Source organism: Tauraco erythrolophus, unplaced genomic scaffold (genome assembly GCF_009769465.1).
Source record: "Tauraco erythrolophus isolate bTauEry1 unplaced genomic scaffold, bTauEry1.pri scaffold_59_arrow_ctg1, whole genome shotgun sequence".
Lineage (NCBI taxonomy): Eukaryota > Metazoa > Chordata > Aves > Musophagiformes > Musophagidae > Tauraco > Tauraco erythrolophus.
In genome coordinates, this window is record NW_028238627.1 from 230,857 (window position 1) to 250,549 (window position 19,693).

At 44.5% G+C, this 19,693-nt stretch overlaps 1 protein-coding gene across 1 annotated transcript; it reads left to right on the top strand.

The window, feature by feature from the left end:
- The first annotated feature begins 244 nt into the window (after positions 1-244).
- On the top strand, positions 245-16,446 carry LOC104384570 (uncharacterized). Its single transcript, XM_086630904.1, is given in 13 exon segments — positions 245-410; positions 4,389-4,488; positions 6,180-6,218; positions 6,866-6,902; positions 9,600-9,644; positions 10,148-10,236; positions 10,355-10,439; positions 11,259-11,398; positions 12,306-12,481; positions 13,241-13,344; positions 13,549-13,640; positions 14,101-14,208; positions 15,534-16,446. Coding segments are annotated over 13 exon segments (2,094 nt in total).
- The last annotated feature ends 3,247 nt before the right edge of the window (positions 16,447-19,693 follow it).

A 19,693-nucleotide genomic window follows, 5' to 3' on the forward strand; every position in this document is an offset into this window, starting at 1 on the left:
GCTGATGCCCCCCCAAGTAGGTACTCGGCATTAGGATGGAGAGGGCAAAGCTGCCCCACCAACATGACGCTGCTGTTGTCATAATGCGTTGGGTGTCATAAGGCATGGGTGGGCGGGGGTGCAGTGTGCCGTTGCCAGGAACCCGTGTGGAACACTGAGACAGAGGTGCCCCAGTTGGCACAGCGAGCAGCTGGGCTCACCAGGGTAGACACCGTCACGGAGCAGGCAGCACCTGGCTCTGACCATGTCGTGTGTCCACTACAAGTTCTTTTCGAAGCTGAGCTATGATACGATCACCTTCATTGGCCTCCACATCTCCCTGTGCGACCTCAAGCGCCAGATCATGGACCGCGAGAAGCTGAAGGCGACCAACTGCGACCTGCAGATCACCAACGCCCAGACCGAGGAAGGTGCGTGGGGCATCGGAGCTGCCTTGCTGGCAGTGGCACAGACACCGTGCGGGCTCACGGCTGCGGGAGCCGTGCTGTGCTCTTCGTGGCTCGTCCCCACGTAGCGTGGGTCAGCCTGGTGCCCATCCCACCAACGTGCAGCGGGACAGGGAGGGCACGCAGCACCAGGGATTAAGCTGAGTGGGAATAATAATGGGATTTGGCCACTGTCAGTAGCTGTGACCCATGTTGGGGCTTCAGCGCTGTGCTTTTGTAGTTGCTGTTCTGACAATGACCTGCAGATCTGTCTTCTAGACACGGAGCTGGGTGTAGAAGAATACATGGTTGATGTGCCACATGTAGTGCTTAGAAAAGTTTGGGTTTCCTGGTTTTCTTTGAAATCTGGCAGAGAAAGCTGCAAGTGATAGGAATAGAACAGATGGCTAATTTGAAGAAGAAACATGATTTTGGTGACTGAGTTTTGTCTTCAACTTGTTTAACTCCACTGCGTTGGAAGAGCGGTTGTGTGGCTGTGGCAGACGCTGTGGATCCGGACTGTGTCTGCGAGTTCTAATCTGTGCAGACCCTTTCGAGCCACTTGCACATGAGTGTTCTCTGTATCCAGATTATTCTTTGGAATTTCTTGTTAATCCAGCTTCTTTCCTACACTGAAGACATTGTTGATCAGATGCTGTTGAGCATCATTTCACCATTCATTTCCAGCCATGTTTTGTTTTCCTGGTACTGAGCGTTTACAATACCAGGGCAGTACTGAGGTGTTACGGCAGAAAGTTTATGGTGAATACGTGTGAGAAATGTTTTTAGAGAAGACATGAGTTCTTTTAAATCTAATAAATGGTGCTTGATTCTGAGATGCTTATGGTTTCATATGACTTAGTACGATATTTCAGTTTGGTAACCTGCCATCTTGACAAGTTTGAATGGGATTGAAGACTTTGAGATGGCCCTACAGCTCGCTGTTTATCTACAGATATTTAAACTGTTTTCAGGAGAATGTCTGGGAAGAGACTTAACAGCACAACGTGAGGGGTCTCAGGGATGCCATGGGATTGCGTGACACACGTCGGGAGAGAGACATTGTGGAAGTCTTGACTTCTTCTAGTGGTGTTGAATAAAATTGTCAAGAGCTTTTGAAAGATGTTTCATCTGCTTTAAGGGCTTTGCTGCTGTAGGAGGCTCTCTGAATTTTGCCTTCAGTTGCTAATTTCAGCTTGACAAACGCTAGCAGGCTGAGTGGCCGTCTGGCTGACGTCACTCCTGTGCTAGTTGGGTCTGTGTAACACAGAGCCTTAAAAGCTGAATGTTGGATGGTAACAGGCTGGGATGGAGCCCATTTATCCGCAGAAGAAAAAGTGTTTCGAAGTAGGCCAAACAGGTGGATTCTGTGATAGCAGGCAAGGAACAGAAAGCAAAGTTTTAGAAGAAAAAGTTATGCTTCTGCATATGTTCCCCCATAGAGTGTTACTCTACTCTACACAATACCAGCTGTGTGTTGCTTTGTTTTCGTACGTACTCGGCACTCAGTGAAGAGAAAGTGTCTGCTTCACCAGGTTCTGTTAAATGTGGTGCTGCCTAAAGGTGAGGCTAAAGAAGGAATGTCCTTCATGCTGTAAAGAGCATGGCTCTTGTTTGAGGGACAAGATCCTCCTCTAGCTAAGTTGTGTTGCACTTGGACCTTTGTAAAATGACTATAAAATTTTAAACGTGGTAGATGAGGGACACAGAGGCTTACTGAAGCTTTTGTGAGGGTGTTTTTGATGTGAAAACGCAAACCCCCCAGTGGTTTTCAGAGCAAAGCTAGGGAATACCTTTGTGTAATAGATACGTGTGCCAGAATTTTGGTTTGTATGAATAACTGTGAATTTCAGGTTTTATTACTCAGGTGTAGGTGCTTCAACTCACCTTGAGACGCTAAAGGAAAAAACTGGACCAGGATGTTCTGCCTAAATGGGATGTTTGGAGTTCTTACGTGTGGGCATAAAGTACTGGTGTTGTTAGCACTTTGTGCAGGAGTCCTGACTAAATATTGAAATGATCTTGGAAAGGATCAAGTGGACCTGAAGTGAAGGTGGCCTACCCATTCAGATCTTTTCAACTACTGTAACCTTTTACAGTTCAGCAGCTGTTACTTCTTGTAATGCAAATCTCGTAACAGAAGCGATGCTAATAAAGCTGAAAGTCAACAGGATTTTAGATATGAGTGGAAAAAATGATAGAATGGACTCTTCTGAAGATGCTGGGAAGGCAAAAGGGATGATTGGGACCTATTTGAAAGGGCATGGGGGTGGGGTGTGTCCCCTTCCATGCTTACTATGGAGGCATGTTCTCTAAAGAAAGAATTCCCTTGGAAAAACCTATACTCAAGAATGATGATTTAAACTTGCCTCCTTTTAATATGATCTGAATTTCCTGACCTGTCTTTTGTAACAGATGTTCTCCCAATATTATGGAAGAACTGCAGGCTCCAGAAATCAGGTGTTTTGAGTACTCTTCCTGCCCCATAGCGTTCTGACTCAAAACACTTGGAGAATGTGCTATTCTGCTGGTCGGGCAAAACACAGAAATAAAACAACCAACCGAAAATGGGACTCTGAACTGGTCTTAATCCAGTGGTTTGTGATCTGGGCCAGAAAGAATACTTGGTGTGACTCCGTTCAGCAGGTAGAAATGGCTGCTTTGGGCTTCTGGAACTGCAGCTGGCATGATCTCCCAGTTGTTTGTCTGGGCCTCAGTATTGCTTGAGCTCCTTCTTCATCCAAATGTCCCAGTGCTGGCCTTTCTTGACTGGTGGCTCTGTAATGGTGAGATTTTCCTTTCGAGAAGAGCTCTAGGGGTTGGTTTCAGGAGATGACTTCTCTAAGAGCTTCTGTTCTCGTCATCAGTAGTCCTTTCTCCTACAATCCGAAAGTACTCTGGAGTCCAGGGGAAGGTTGGTGTTCAGTTCCCTAGGGAGGAAGATCAGGAATTAAGTTCAGCTAAATGATTTCTGTTTTCTGCAGAAGCATTCTGCCTTTTTGAAATCGAAGTAACATTTTTATTCTATGGTTGGAATTATGTTCTCTGGTAGGTATGTTTTGGTCTAAGAAAGGTTCCTGCCCGTAGGAATAATATACTGAATACCAGAGTGAAATATTTATAATTCAGTAATTGTGAAATATTCCTATTTTGTGTGTGATTACTGAGCAAAATCATCCTGACAGAGCTTCAGGAGACTAGCATGGGGTAAGCCAAGGCAAAGCATGGGCAGCTGCAGGCGCAGACTATTTTCAAAAGGCTTTTCAAGGCTGTCTGCGTAAGTAGTTTTGTTGGAGTCTGTCTGCTCCGCAAAAAGTGAATTGAAGGAATTCCCGTCCCTTTGGCTAATTCCAATTAGATGATTAGCTTGAGAGGGGAGATACCACTTGAGCTTGAGCTGATTCTGCCCTACTTGTGCAAGCAAACTAAAAAAAAACCCCAGAATGTCTGTGATCCAAATTCTAGCACTGCCAGTTCCATTTCCATTTCAACGTAAAGCAGCTGAGAAATGTAGTAGTTGATGGATTAAGCTCCAAGAAGGAGACAGAGGTGGCCAACTCTCTGCAGCGTTCCGTTGGTCTCAAGCACCAGCAGCGTGGGGGAATCACTTTTGGTGAACATCTTGTGCCTGTTTGGTTGCAGGGCAAGCTAGGCAGACCTTAGAATGTGGCTTATGCAGGTGAGACACTGCTGTGGTTTCTTTTTCTCCCAAGATCTCATTTTCCTGCTGGCATTCAAACTATTTAAAAACAAAAAGATTTTGCTGCTTGTGTTTGATAACCAAACTTGAAGATTTCTGGAAATGTAGTGTCAGTGTGTTGAGCCGATAAAAGCGCAATGTCACATCTAAAATTATCCTTTTAGAGCTGGAAGGGGATTCTCTGAAGTGCTACGTAATTACATCTTAACGGACGTTGTTATGAACTGACTGATTTTTTTTGTGTGTATGGATGTTGTTTTCAGAATACACGGATGATCATGCGCTGATTCCCAGGAACTCCTCGGTTATTGTTAGGAGAATCCCTGCTGGAGGAGCCAAAGCAACGAGCAAACCATGTGTTATGTAAGTATCCAGAAAACATTGTGTTCTTTGTCAGGGGTTTCAGTGTGTTGACTTTTTTGTGGATAGCACTTCAGAGAGGCATTCCGATTGTATCTTTCTCTTTGAAGCTGCTGTTTATTTTTGTTGTCCTGGGGCAGATTTGACTGTATCTGTCTCAAAGTTGACTGACAGTTATAGGCTTGCTGGTTTAGGGGGTTCAAACTCCAACAACGGTAACTTTTAAGAGGGTTCTTCTGAGTTTGTTCTTGGGATTGACTGTTCTGAGAGTCAAGTTGTAGATCTGTTTCCTCTACACGAAGAGAAGGCTTTTATTGCCTTTATAGCAAAGAAAGATACACATTGTAGTGTAAACTTAGAATGTGTTCCCATCTCAGAAGAGTCTGATTCTCAGTGGTTGACTCTTTCTCACATTTCAGAGAGGGAGAGCAGGATATGGCAGGTATTCTTAGCCATAAATCTGGGTTTTTTTTCGACACTAGCTATAGAGGAAAGACCAAGGGTAGCCAGCTGGCGAGCCACGCAAACAAGAAGTATCATTTATAAGGGATTCCTGTTAGTTTCCTAACAGGCAGGACAAAAAGAACAATATCCTCAAGTGTATTGCCTTTTGTGTGAGTACAATGAAGGAACAGTTAATCCTTTCCAAACTTGAACTCCGTCAGCAGTTTAGCACGTTACCAAATATTATCCTTCTAAGTCTAAGGTTTTGCCGTGTCTTTCTAATGTTGCTTCTCAATAAATCAAGTAGACTGATGAGTTACAGTGTGTTTCAAACAAACAGCACAGCAGCATCCTGGTACCCATGAAGAATTTGGAAGCAAAATCCCTGCATTTCTGTGGCTCTGCATGTAAACCTTGGGTCTGTTACTGCAGTAGTTGTTTCAGTGCTTCCAGGCACTACCCAGGAATTGTGGACGCCACAGTGTTCGTTGTGCTTAGATACATGGCCTTGTTTGGGGGGTTAATTTGAATGTTTGCTTAGTGCTGTCTTGTCAAGGCACCCTCTGTTTCTGGTTGGATGGCACCCTCTCCTGGTACTGTAATGCTGCCCTAAAATGAGAGGATAGATGCTGCCAGCATCCAAGATCACATAAACACCTGGATGTGGGGATAAGGAAAGAATGGCACTGCGGTTCTGGCATGGAAAATTAACCAGGCAGATGAGCTTTGCATTCCTTCAGCTGGAAACGTTGCCGAAACAACTGGTAGAGTGTTTAATGTTTGGGAACAATGAACATATGGTGTGATGGTGGAGAGGCCTTCAAACACGCGTTACTCGAAACCTTGTGGTGTGTTCTTCAAGGGAAAAGGATGAAGAAACCACTGTGTGGTAATCTAAAGTATTTCCTTGTACTTCCTCATCTTCCAGAGGTTTGTGGCTGTCGTTGCGAGCCTGGTGCTGTTCTAGCACTGGCAGGAAGCACGAGCCTTTCCATTTGTACCGAAATTCCACGGCAGCCTTTGATGCCTCTGCTCATGGGACACTGGGGATGATGTATGAACTGTTTGCTAACGGTATCAACGGTTGTATGTCTGGTTCAAGATGAAGAGCATGCAGCTACAGATCAATGAGTCTGTGGAATATCAGCAAGTTTTACAATTTAAGGAATATTTCCTAAAATATGGTAGCATTATCAAGCTTATCTTAAGAAAATTCTAGCAAATAAGACTTTTTTTTTTTTTTGTCACAGGGCTCCTAAATCGCACAACATCCTGGGAACTGCTTTCAGGTGACTCTTCTACTACTATTTTTACTCAGTGTAGCAGGTGTAGGACATTTGGCACTTTGGCACTTTCATGGCGGAGCATGGTAGATATCTGAACACGGTGCTTGGGCTTCCATGAAGTCCTCTAAAGACTCTGCTGCTGACAGTTCTGTTATTTCCTTGTCAGATGACTGCTTTTTTCACTTCAGTAAACCTTCACTTCCAAGTGTCTAGACGATTACTGTTCTTTCTGAGGAACTCAAGTGCTCCATCTGGAACCCATTTGTAAACCAGGGATACACAGCTTGGCTTAAGTTACCTTCCTTTTGGATGGCTGAGTCTTTATGAACACGAAACTGTGGTACAGACTCCCTGGTTTTGATACTGACGTAGCAGAGACAAAACATCTGAGGACGTCCTCTTGCACTGTTGTGTTCTGTATCTGTAAGTCTTAATTTGTGACAAAGTAAAAATGAGATTTTGGGGAGATTTTTTAGTTGCACTGACTGTACCAAGAGAGAACAATTGATGAATAGAGATTAATTTCCACATTTTCTAGACTACCAGAACATAATGTTTTGATGTTCAGGGTTTGTAATCTATTTTCACTGCTTTACACTGAGTACAAGTGCTTTATTTAAAGTTCTCATCCCTTTTATTTCTTCTTCTAGAAGCCCAGCTGCATCAGGGAGTGGAACATCCAAAGTGGTATGGAAAAATGTAATCTCACACTTTTTTCTACATGCTGCACTTAATTCTAGTCAATGCAGCCTTGTATTAATTTTCCAAGCATTAACTTGATATATTTTTCAGGAAAGCATAGCATGTGTTGTAAATATGTATTTGATTCAGCATAGTAAAAACTGAGTAATGCCATCATTTGTTCCTAAAACTGTATAATTGAAGTGATATTGTTTGGGCCCCTCTGAGCACATACATGTCTTTGACAGGTTGCCCTGAATTTGGATATCGTTGCTACACAAAGTGGTGTCCTAAAGTTCTGCATCTGATCTTTCCACTTTATCTGATGAAGCAGTTTAGTTTGATAGTTTGTCTGCAAATGAAAATATCTAAAACCCAGTGTACAAATTTTGGCACAAGGTTAGAGCCTGGTGCATTTCTGGGTACAATCCCTGTCATTTTCTTCATCTCTGCCTGCAGTCCATCTTTGGATCTGGGTGACTTCAGGGCTGGATGCTGCTCTAATTTCCTTAAAGGTTCAGCTTTCCTTTAGATAACATAGATGTCTCAAAAAAAAAAAAGGAAAATCCCGGAGTGGGAGGGAAGCCTCAGTGTCAGTTAGAACTAATGAAAGGAAAGGAAAGACAAAGCAAACACGTTCCCTCCGTGTTTGCTCTGACGGCACCTGCGGTGGGCTGTGGGCAGCCGTGGGCAGGGTGGGAGCCTTGTGCCTCGCTGCACGAGCCCCCTCTCTCGCTGGCTGTGAAAGCGCTGCAGCCTCAGGTGCCTCTGGTGTTGGAGACATGACTGGCTTTATTCTTGAAGCTAACTCAGGTCTTGGTCTAAAGTATGGGAGCTGTGGTTTGTTTGGGTGTTTGAAACACGTGTATTGTTGTCTGTATTTCAGAGCAGAACCTGGGTCTGAGTGTGGTGGGAATAAAGCACAGGAAAGGTTGCCAGTTCTGGCTGACCAGTAAAGCAGTGAAACTAAAACGGTTGGATTTGTTCTGAAAGGATACACAAAGGCTTATACTCAGACTGTTGCTTCGTTGTCTTGCTCTTATGTTTACTGTCATTCTGCACTTCCAAATTTGTGCTGCTGCCCTCCTGTTACTACAGGCAAAGCAAGAACGTGGGTCCTTTTTGGATGAGTATGACTGCTTCAGCAACTGCAAGGACCTCTGGCTGGAATTGGTCCTCAGAGGCTGCAGAAATGCGGAGAGTCACGGCCGTTGGTTTAGCACCATCAAGCACAGCTGTGATCCTTCCTGGCTGAACTTCTAGTTTAGCCAAGCTGTCGGGTTTTAGGGAACCACTGTAATTGAAAAGGAACACTCCAGCAGTAAGATTAGCCTTTTTCCTCCTATTTTCTGTCCCTTTTCCCACTCGTTTTGTGTCAACTTCTGTTTAGCCTTCTATTTGAATTGCGAAGAAGAATGTTGGATCATTGGAAGATGGCTGTTGGTCAAACGTACTGAGTAGTGCCTTAATTATCTATTTGCTGCTTTTGATAACTGTTTAGCAGAAAGAAGTTCTCTGACCCCCTTTATGAAATCAGACTGTTGCCCTCAGGCCATGGAATAACTCCTTCCTTCAAAAAATCCAAGAACGAGTTAGTAGTTTAACTGTTATGCCTCAGGTACTGGTCAATCCTAGACTGTGGAATGCTAGAGTCCAAGAGAGAGCTCTCCTAAGTTTTTGTTTGCTTCTGAAAAACCACAAAATGAGTGACTGTACCTGCCCTGAGAGAACATAAGCCTGGTTTTCCACATGTAAAACAGCGTGGCATATGGAGCATGACGCTTCAAAAGACTCAATCAGGCTTCCTTTGTAACAGAACTAGGTAGAACATGTTCTGAAAAGAAAGAAAGCTGAATCTTCTGGTAAGACTTGGAGTGGAAAGAAGGTCTCTTTTTCCAGATCTGACTATTCCTCTCCAAAGGCACATTTTCAAAAACTTTTTTGTTCATCATACAGCAACGGTGTATGTGCTTTCCTAAACATGTACAGAAGGAACGATTAACTGGAGTGAGGAATCCTCTTCTGCAGATAGATATTTTTTTCCCCAGCGTCTGCTAAAGCTGCTCCCTTGAATTCTTCCACTGCATAAGGTACTAAAGGACAAGAGCTTTTTCCACGGAAGGATTTCAATCTCTCTTCTGATCAGTTTAGTGACCTCTTGAGGAGAGCCGTTCGGTTCACATGGTGACATTTTCTTCTACGTTTTTGAATCACTTAAGACATAAGCAGCAGTGATTCGACTGTCCTGAGAATGTTTTACCAGCGTAAGCTGAACTGCTGCCTGTGGCACAATATAATGCAAGGTACCGGAGAAGGAACAAGGGAACAGTTACCCTTCCAACTTGTGAAAAGCTGCCCTGTGTGATAGCCTGGCCAGACACTTTAAAACTTACTGAGAGATGAGGCAGAGTCCATGTCTCAGGGCAGATACGTCTGTGCCTGCCTGTACACAGCAGGCAACTCTGCTGCGTTCCTGAAGCATAACCCTGGGCATTTACAAACGATGAGACATAAACGGATTAATTTACCACCTACACTGAAAATAACTTTCCTGGAGTGATGCTTCCTTCTCAAAGAAACTTGGATTGTTGGAAATGCCTCTTTCAGAGGACATCATGCAGACTTGAAGAATGCAGTAGAGGTTAACTCTTGCTATGTTTTGATCATAGAACTTGAATATGTGCTTCATTTTTTTGTGAACAGATTCATGACTCTTCTGCACCTATGTCTCTGGCCCAGCTTATCAAGGTATTGATATATTCTTGTCAAATAGTTTAAAAATACCCAAGTTTTTGCTTTGTATTTTTAAGTCTTATACTGTGATCTATAGCTGGATAACTGTTGTAATGTGACAAAACTGTAATTTTGTTTTTAATAATTTAAAGTATTTTAACTTTCAAATTGTAGTTTCAGTTACAGTTCAAAGTGTAATTTTTTCTGCACATAACTTCAGTCCACTTGGCAGGAAATTGGATCGGTTCCACAAGTCTTTAAGTAAGGCACAAACAGTGCCTATGGTTTAGAGTGCCCAAGAATGCTCTTTTCAAGTAGGTTGACAGGCACAGAACATCATGTCCTGGGGTAAGGACTCCCCAGAACATCTTCAGGACAGCTCTGTTTTATAGAAATTGCAGCTGTTTTCCTGCAACCTCAACCAGCACTGTGCTGGTCTTTGCAGGATTGGGTGGGTGCTGCTGTCTTGGCTGTGTGGGCTTAAGTGTGTTTTCTGTCAAATAACTCCTGTTAAACAGACTGCCAATCTGGCTGAAGCCAACGCTTCCGAAGAAGAGAAAATAAAAGCTATGATGATCCAGTCTTGCCAGGAATATCATCCCATTGAGTAAGTGTGGATAATGGCAAATCTGTTCTTGGGAGACTAGAGAAACTTTGTAGAGGTGTCTGTTTTGATGAGACACACACATTCCTACCTTTTTCTTTTTTTCCAAAAACCCTTTTAGTTCCATGAAGAAACCTCCACCATCTTATACGTGCTTCAGCTGTGGAACACCTGGCCACTATAGAAAGGACTGCCCGACAAACAGGGTAAGACTCAGGGGGACTGGTGGTGTTCCTTAGGTTGTCATTTTTTAACCTTGGCACAAATACATGAATGCTTAATCAAGAATTGTTTCTCTTGGGGTGAAATACAAAGGTGATATATGCCAATGTTGCAAAGCCCTTCAAAATTCAAGGGAAACCTGGAATTCGAAATGCCAAATGTACTTTTCTCTAGGTCACAGACATTAAATACGTCCATAGGCCTTTCTCTGTGACCTTTCATGCTTAGTTTTGTGTATTTCAATATTACTGGAGATTGTTCTGGTTTTAAATCTTTTTTGACGACAATTCACAGGTTTTAGGGTTTCATCTAAACCCAAGATGTTTCCATTGACCCCATCTGTGGAATGTTTGCGTGGTTTTAATTACACAAGTCTCTGGTTGAGTATTCCTGCCGTTTTATTTTAGTCACTGAATGTACGTGCAGGAGGTAGGAATTCAGCCTTCCTCTGTTGATGGTGATACGAGTTTCCGAGCGACTGATTCAGAGCCCTCTCACTCTGAATTGCACTTTGGAGGAGGAGGAGGAGCGGGTTTGTGTCTCTTCTCTGAGTGGGTCGTGAGCCAAGGGCTGTTTCACCCTTCAGGAGCCTGAGGTTAAGCCAAAGAGTGTCGATTTGAGTTCAAGCCTTTGGAACATCTTGGCTATATTCTTTTAGGAAAATAAGTATTTTAGTTGAGCAGCCCTTAGCTAGGTACAAGGAGAGGGTTAAAGGCTTTTGCTGCTTACAGTAACCACTGAAATGTCATTCTAAGTGTTGGCCTCAAGATCTTGAGATCTGTCTGCATTTCTTCTTTTAACAGGACAAAAATGCTGGGTCTGTTCCCAGAATTAAAAAGAGCACGGGAATTCCACGGAGTTTCTTGAGGGAGGTGCATGATCCGAACACAAAGGGCGCTATGATGGCAAACGATGGGAAATACGTGATACCAATTATTAACGCGTAAGTACGGGGCGCGTTGGGCTGAACAAGGTGTGAGCGGGAGAGACCGTGTGTCGGTGTCGGAGGGCAGCGCAGCCAAGTCGGCCAGCACCTGTAATGCCGGGGGAGGAAATACTGTCAGTGTGGCCTTAACTTTAAAATCTCTGATACTTTCCAATATTAAATAAAGTGGTGCTGCTGCTCATGCCCCTGGGAGTGGGTTAAACTTGTGGCGTGCTACGAATCTCCATTTCTGCCAAACGTTTCAGCAGTGTTTGCAGTGGAGCTGCTCTCGTGGAAAGCTCATTTTGCTTCTGGTTTCTGTTTCAAAGGCTTCTTGCCAAATTTAGCAAATAGCTGCTGGACTGAGATTTCCTCCCCTGCTGACTTTTATGAAATCCCATGTGTGAAACAGACTGGTTTTCCTGTTGCTGTAAACTCAGAAAATACTACTATGTGCTGGCAAGAGTGGCCATTTAGAAACACACTTGGTAGCACTGCTCTTTTTCTGTCATGGATCTTCATTTCTAGAACCTGTAACAGAGACACCTTTCGTTTATAAAATGTAATTACTGGGAGACTACCTTTATCCTGAGCCTGCAATTTCCATTTACCCTCTGGCAAAGGAGAAGTGGGATTCATTGCACTTGATTTCTAGCTGTCAAAACATGATTTTTCTAGTCTGAGTTAATTTCTTTGTTGATCCAATGAATGGGAGAGTTCTGCCGACGGAAAATTGTTCCCCCCTCCCTCTTCTTGTGTTGTTGCTGTAGAAAAGTAGTTTCAATTAAATGCCTACATTTTAGAAGGCTGATGTGGAGTGACAGTTCCACCTATTATCTTTCTTTGATAAAATCCAATGCTTGGAGAATTTTTCCTGTATCCATCTTTAACCTTTTTTCTTTTTCCTTCCCCACCCCTCCTCCAGGGAAGCTTATGCTAGAGGAAAGAAGGAGAAGCCTCCCTTTTCACTGGAGGAGCCGTCGTCCTCCTCCACCTGCTCCGCAGATCCTGTTCCAGAGGAGCTGTTATGTCTCATTTGTAAGGAGATAATGACTGACGCAGCTGTCATTCCCTGCTGTGGGAACAGTTACTGTGACGAATGTAAGTGTTATTCCCATGTTTGTTAAATCACAACATGAAATCTGGTCTTCTGAAAGCAGAAATAGCAGATAATGAAATTACTTTGTTACCAGTTCTATTTAATACTTCAGTATGCCCTGAAAAAGAAAAGGACTTTTCTAGTATAAATAAATTAAAAAAAAAAAAGCTGAAAGCTTTTTTCCCTTTTCACCCATCTAGTTAAATCTTCTTTAGATGCTGAAGGACAGCAATGCAAGGAGCGCATAACTGCGCCAGTGATCACAGTATTAGATATTGAATGCATTCAGGATGTCCACTAAAATGATTTATCTCCTATCAAATTCTTTAGCCCACTCTGGTGACTCACTGTGATCTGCAACAAATGGAGACTTGGGCATTTAATCCACATTCTTCTCCACAAGGGAGTTGGGTAAAACCTTCAGAGCTCAAACCTACTACTGTTTTTTGGGATGTGTTTATTCATTAACCTTGAGCTTGGTGACTTCTCACTGAACTAGATAGTGGACAAAAGACTAGTCGAAACCTCAGGACACAGCCTAGGCTCCATCTCCACAGGTTACAACAGTGAAACATCACAACTGTGTAGTTATTTCCTGCAGACTAGACATTTGTTACACCGTTGAACATTTAGTGCTTCATGCTCTCCATTCCAGACCATATTCACCCGTTAATGATGTATGTGTTGTTATAATTGATTAGAACCCCCAGATTTTCCTCCTTTTAGCTCAAAACTCTTTTGATGATTCTAATTATTCACAGGTATTAGAACAGCATTACTGGAATCCGAGGAACATACGTGCCCAACGTGTCATCAGACAGGTGTTTCACCTGATGCTTTAGATGCCAACATGTTCCTACGCCAGGTAACACAATGACTTTGATGTCAACTGTTTGTAAGAAAAGTCTATTTGTAAAAAGCTGAAAGGGAAGAAAATATTAATTTACATCATTTATTTTAGGATTGATAGCTTTTCCAGGAATATACAAGTAATTTAGTGTGGAGGCTTTTGTTCGTACATCTACTGAAGTTTCGTAATACCTTTTTGGAAATGTTTTCCTGCCTCCAGGCTGTGAACAACTTCCACAATGGAACTGGCTGCACAAACGGGCTCCACCAGCAGATTCAGCAGCAACAGCAGCAGCTGCTGCTTACAGAGGAGTAAGTATTTGGCTCAAGGAAGCTGTGTAGATTTTCATTTTTGTATTTCAAAAGCATATCAGACTGCAGCTACACTAAAGAGCATCTGACATAAGCCAAAATGACATAAGAAGACAAGTGTAATTTGAATTTGTAGAAGCTGTGGCTGCCCCATCCCTGGCAGTGTTCAAGGCCAGGTTGGATGAGGCGTTAAGCAACCTGGTGGAGTGGAGGGTGTCCCTGCCCATCACAGGGGGGTTGGAACTAGATGATCTTTGAGGTCCTTCCAACCCAAACCATTCTATGATTCTATGAATACTCTCCCTAAGACTTGTACAAAATCTAAACTGTTTTTGCTGAAATAGGATGTTCCCCTTGTGCATTTGCATGCCGTGTGCATTTTCTCGTATTGGCCATGGTTTGTTTCTTGGTAATAAAGGTCAAACTATAACTGTCAGAAAGGTCAAACTTATTTTAACAGGCAAAAGAAAAAGTCAAGACTTGATGAGTTTACAAATGATTCTGCTAAGGAACTGATGGAACATAAAAAGATTCAAAAGGAGCGTAGGCGTTCATTTTCCAGATAACTGCTTACGCGTGTAATGGAGAAACCGATTGTCTAGAGGAATCAGGAGGAGTTCCTCACCACCTCTCTGTCGTTAGATGGATTGGATGATTCCAGGGATTAGCAGTGAGAGGAGTTTCATATGTAGGTTACTAGCTCAAATATGGCAGAGGTAGTTGACTGATAGTTATAATTTGGCAGCAGCTGTTAAGGAACAGGCGTCTCTTTTACTAAAGCTTCTCTGGAACGACATCCTTCACCCCCTGAGCCGTGAGGAGGTGAGAAACTGAACAGGTGTAGGTGCTGGATGCTCTGCATCTCCCTATTCTGATTGTAACCATCACCTCAAAGCACTTGGCAGGAGACAGGTGAGAGAAATGATCTTTCTTTCCTCTTCCATTTATCTCCTGTGGATGCGTGGGGAGATTTTAACCTGGACTGCAAACTGACGGCTTTCGCTAGTAGTTTGGTGACATTGTTAAATTATTCTTAGGAAATAAAAGATCAGACTTGTTGTTAAGGAAATCTTACATTGGTGGAGGACTTGGAGAGGAGGAATGATGCTAATGAAGATATGTGTAACAATGTGAAATGGTTCTTTAAACAGTAATAAAAGAAAAACTGGTAATGGCATTGAGTCAGGGTACGAGGGGCTGAGTTTAGAAGCTTTTAGTTATGATTTTTCTGGAAATGCAGTCGCCATCCTTGGCTAGAGCTACTATGTGCAGGATTTTGCTCGGATGCCTGGCTAGAAGGGTTGATTCAGTAGTCCTGTGTGTAAGGTGGCAGCACACGTATTTTGCATCCTGCACAAATCACCAAATAAGCAGTGCAGTTAAACAGACCAAGGTGGCCTTTTAAAATTGAGGTTTCCGGTCTTCGGGCTGAATCATGTTTTCTTGATAAACCTCGATGCTGCTTGATGTAGCCATTCAGACTTGCTCTTTTTGCATCTGACTGCAACAAAAATGATTTGCACTGTGGGTAGTTGCCGAGTAGTGAAAAACGCGCGCGATCACGTAGCGGTAGAGGCCAGTATGCAGCACCTCGAGTAGATCAATAGCTGTGGTAGGTCATGTGCCAGAAGTGGGTGGAACTAGACTTACCCGTCCTGTGTGTTTTTACACTAACAAAGCAGCAGCTGGTCTGCCTTGTCAGCAGAAACTGTGACATGTTATCGAGTTCTTCAATTTGCAGGAGCATTATGTCAGCAGCTGAAAGAAGCTGTGACATAAGCACATGGAGAGGCCAAAAAAAAACCAAACCAAATTTGGGAGGGAAAAAATTGTGGAGAGTGACTGTTTTGAATTAACTTCATTTATTTTCTTTTATGTTGTGTTTTTTTGAAGGTCCAAGTCTCCCTGCAGTGCATCGTCTTACTCTCGAAGTTCATTTACCAACTCCCAGTCAAGATCAGGTTCTTCCCAGTCTCAGTCTGACTCTGGATCATTTAGTCATTCCAGTTCTCGTTCCCACCCGCGATCGCCACCGTATCCAAGAAAAGGCAAAGAGAAGAGTCATAACCATCGTTCTAGATCAAGGTCACGTGTGTCTCACCGTTCTAGGTCACCCTCATACAGAAGATACCGTTCCCGGTCAAGGTCTCCAGTATTTGGAGGCCAGTCTGCCGCTGCACAGACTAAACCTCAAGGGGAGGGAGCAAGGGAGCACTTTAACAGGTACAACAGAGTTCCATCATATCCCATTAAAGCTTCCTGTGGCAGACCTGCTGACTTCAGAGATCCATCTGAAAAGGTAAGATACAGAGAACGGGAAAAGCACTATAGAGAACGGTATGCAGACTTCCGCAAGGGCTGTGCTGTCAGCCCTCAAACTCCACATCCAGCAAAGAGAGAGAACTGTTCTCCAGGCAGTTTTGGTCCACCTGGGAGCAGACAAGAGAACCTGCTGTATGTTCAGCGATGTAGGGAGGAATATCCTGGTGGGCAGAGCTGCAGAAATCCTAACAGAGGTGGAAATTACCATGAAAAAGAGAAGGAGGTGGAAAGTCCACTGGGAGATGGCAAACGAAATAGACGTAAAAAACACCGGAAGAGAAGAAACAGGGATAAGAACGAAGGGTTTCCCAATGCCGTGTTGTTAGAAGGTGCTAGAAATCCAAGACAGCCAGTTACAGCAGAAGACATAGATGTGGCTGTTCCTCCTAAGAAAGACACTGCAGCCTCCCAAGAGACAGTGGACAGAGATCATGAAAAATCTCTTCAGATGGAACCTCCTGTGAAAAAAGTGAAGGAGAAGTAGCAAACATCACTTTTTTTTTCTGTTCTTAATTCTTCTGCATATTAAATGTTTTCAAATGTTTTTGAACTCATGCATGCTCTTTATTTTGAAAAAAAAAGCACACAGCATCAATTAGCTTTTCCCATTGTTTTGCTGTAGCTGCCAACCTTTCCAGAGCAGAGCTAGGCTGTAAAACATTTTTTGCAAAGAGAGCAAGAGAAATCTCAAGAAAAGATCTGCCCCATAACAGTCCAATTCAGTAGAAGCACCAATGACTGCAAATGTGACCGTTGAGTAACTCAGTTGCACTAATGAGATGTTCAGAGGAGCTTACTGCACTGACTTAAGACCAAAATCTTCACTAGAAAGTAGAATTAAATGGGCAGCCTTCTCTCTAGATTTTTTCGTTAGGAATTCGTAGCATGAATTATGTGTTACTGTAATGGTGTGGTTGTAGTCTGAACCTATTTGCTAATTCTGATTTGGGGATTTGCTCTAATTAGATACTACTTTGACAGTTCTGATGTTAGTCATACCAATCACTTTTCTTTTTTTACATTTAATAAAAATATTAAGAAGTGATTTCAAACAACAAAGAACATAGGATAGAAAGAAACTGCGCTATAGAAAGAAAGACCCTACTTCAGAGAAGCAATCCCATCAAAGAAACACTACGGGCATTTAGCAGTCAGCAGGATATAAGTAAATGCAGAATTTCTTCCTTAGATTAAGCTCATGGATTCTCTTCTACATGTGTGTTGTCCACAGCTAATGTTCTACCATGCCATGTGTTCTGTGTGTCTAGGTGAACAAGACCTACCTGTTGCTTAAAAACAGGCGCTGTGGTGGTCAAGGTTCAATAAAACTCTCCCAGAAAGCCTGGGCAGTATTTCCCATTTGGCTGGCTATAGAAGAGGACCACTTGCCCTCACAGGCACTGCTTGCTTCACTTACTTTAGGCAGAAAAAAATAAAGACAACCTTACGTACACCACACTTTGCAGGAAGAGGGCCCCACCTTTTCCTCTTTCTGCCGTAATACATCCTCAGCTCTTGATGATTTTGTCAGTGCTACACGAACGGCAAAGAGACAGAAAAACACCCACACATTGAAGTATAACCTGGAAGCATTTTCTTTGTTTCATAACGAATGACGGTTTGGCCAAGCAAATCTAAGAGGTGCTCTTGTTCCTTCTCAAAGAAGCAGCCGTCACCATCTCTTCGTGACTGCCGAACACACACCCAGTAAGACTGGGAGAGCAAGGGGTCCCATCGGCTCTGTGTCCCTCACATGGCAAACAGGATGGCAGCTACCAGCCCACGTGAGCAGAGAACTTGCAAACTGCCACTGCCCCAAGGGACACAGCCCACTGCTCAGAAACCACTGGCCTTTGTAACAGCTCTCCCTGATGGTAAAATGAGAAGGACAAAAGAAAAACCAGGGATCTGCAAGATCGGAGCAGAATGAGAAAGCCAAGAGCGTAACATGGTGCTGTGGTTTAGCCCGGCTGGCAACTAAAGGCCACACAGCCGCTCGCCCACCCTCCCCCACCCCCAGGGATGGGGAAGAGAATTAAAGGAGAAAAGGGAAAGAGACCTGTGGGGTGAGATAAGAACAATTTAATACTACTGCTACTACTATATGAATATATACATATGTATAATGAAAATAATATACACAAGCAAGTGATGCACAGTGTCATTGCTCACCACCCCTTGACCAACGCCCATCCCATCCCGAACTAATGGTCCCGAAACAGGTAAATCCTGACACCGCAATCCCCGACGAGCGAGAGGTCCGAAAGGAGAGCAAGAGCACTCCGAGAGTGAGAGCCCCGGAAGAGCAAAGGCCCTTCTTTCCGGCTGACCCTCATCTATATACTGGGCATGACACTGCGTGATATGGAATACTCCGTTGGCCAGTTTGGCCCCAGTCCTAAGCCTAAATTCAAATCATAAGGTGATTTGTGGCCCCTCTGTCCCGACCATGCTCCCCCCTATCCTGTTGTGCTCCTGCACACTGGCAAGATCACGGCAGCTGGAAAGTCCTTGAGACCTCAGTGCCAACCACAAACATCAGTGCGCTGCCAGCGTTCTTGTCACGACGAGTCTCAGACTAAAACCAAAACATGGAGCTCTTCTGGCTGCTGAAAAGAAGAGCTGACTCTGTCCCAGCTGCAACCAGGACACCCCTTGTGATAGTTTAATGTGTGTGGGGGGGTGTTCTGGTGGCAGGGGAGGGGATTTGCTCCCTGTGCCACCAGATCTGAGTCCCATCCCCCCCGGGGGAGGTTGAGCCAAATCGGCGCCTCTGCGAATTGCCCTATTTAAGTTGGGACAAAGGGGCGGGAAAGGGGCTTTTTGCTCAGGAGCGAGGAGAGAGCAGGAGGGCGCTGCCCTCGCTCCCGGCTCCCGGCCGAGCGGCCGCTCGGGCCCGGGCCGGCGCCATGTGCTCAAGATGGCGCCGGGGGAGCCGCACGGGGGGCTCAGGAAGCGCCTCGCTCCCGGGGTGCCCGCCAGGCCGAGCTCCCCCAGAGAGGATTAAGATCTAAGAGAAAACAACCACAACGACCAGGTCAGCCAAGATGGAGCAGGAGGAGGGGTGCTGGAGCTGAGGCTTCCCTTGCAATCGGTGTGAAGATGGCGGGCGGCCCCCTGCAGCCAGGGTGTACTCGGCGGAGCAGAGACCCACTCGTGGCCCGTGGAGAAACCCACGTCGGGAAGGAGATGCCTGAGCCCAGGAGAGGCCGTGGAGCAGGGGATGCGCAACCAGGTACTGTTGATAATGGGGCATGGAATGCACGACGAGGTCGTGGAGGCATCTGGAGTCCGTGGGACGACCCACGCCGACGCGAGTGGCAGCAGCTCCCTAAGAGGCCGAGACTGGTAAAGCCCGAACTGGTGCGATCCATGGGGAGGATTGCAATCCTGCGGGCAGGGCTCACGTTGGAAAAGTTTGGGGACTTTTTTCTTCGTGAGTAGGGGATCCACCGAAGCAAGGGAAAAGTGGTGTAAAGGCTCCTCCTCCTTTGAGAAAGGAGCGGCAGTGAACAACATGGATGAACTGACCCGCACTCCCCATTCCCTGTCTCCCTGCGCCGCCTGGGGGGGAGGTTGAGCCAGGAACGAAAGGAAACGGGGTGGGGAGGTGTTGTTTTAAGACCTGGCCTTGTTTTCTCTTTTCTCCTCTCAAGTAACCGGTTTCGTTCCCTTGTGTCTCCTGTTCAGTAACTGTTAATAAATTGTTTTGTTTTAAGAAGAAAGCCTGA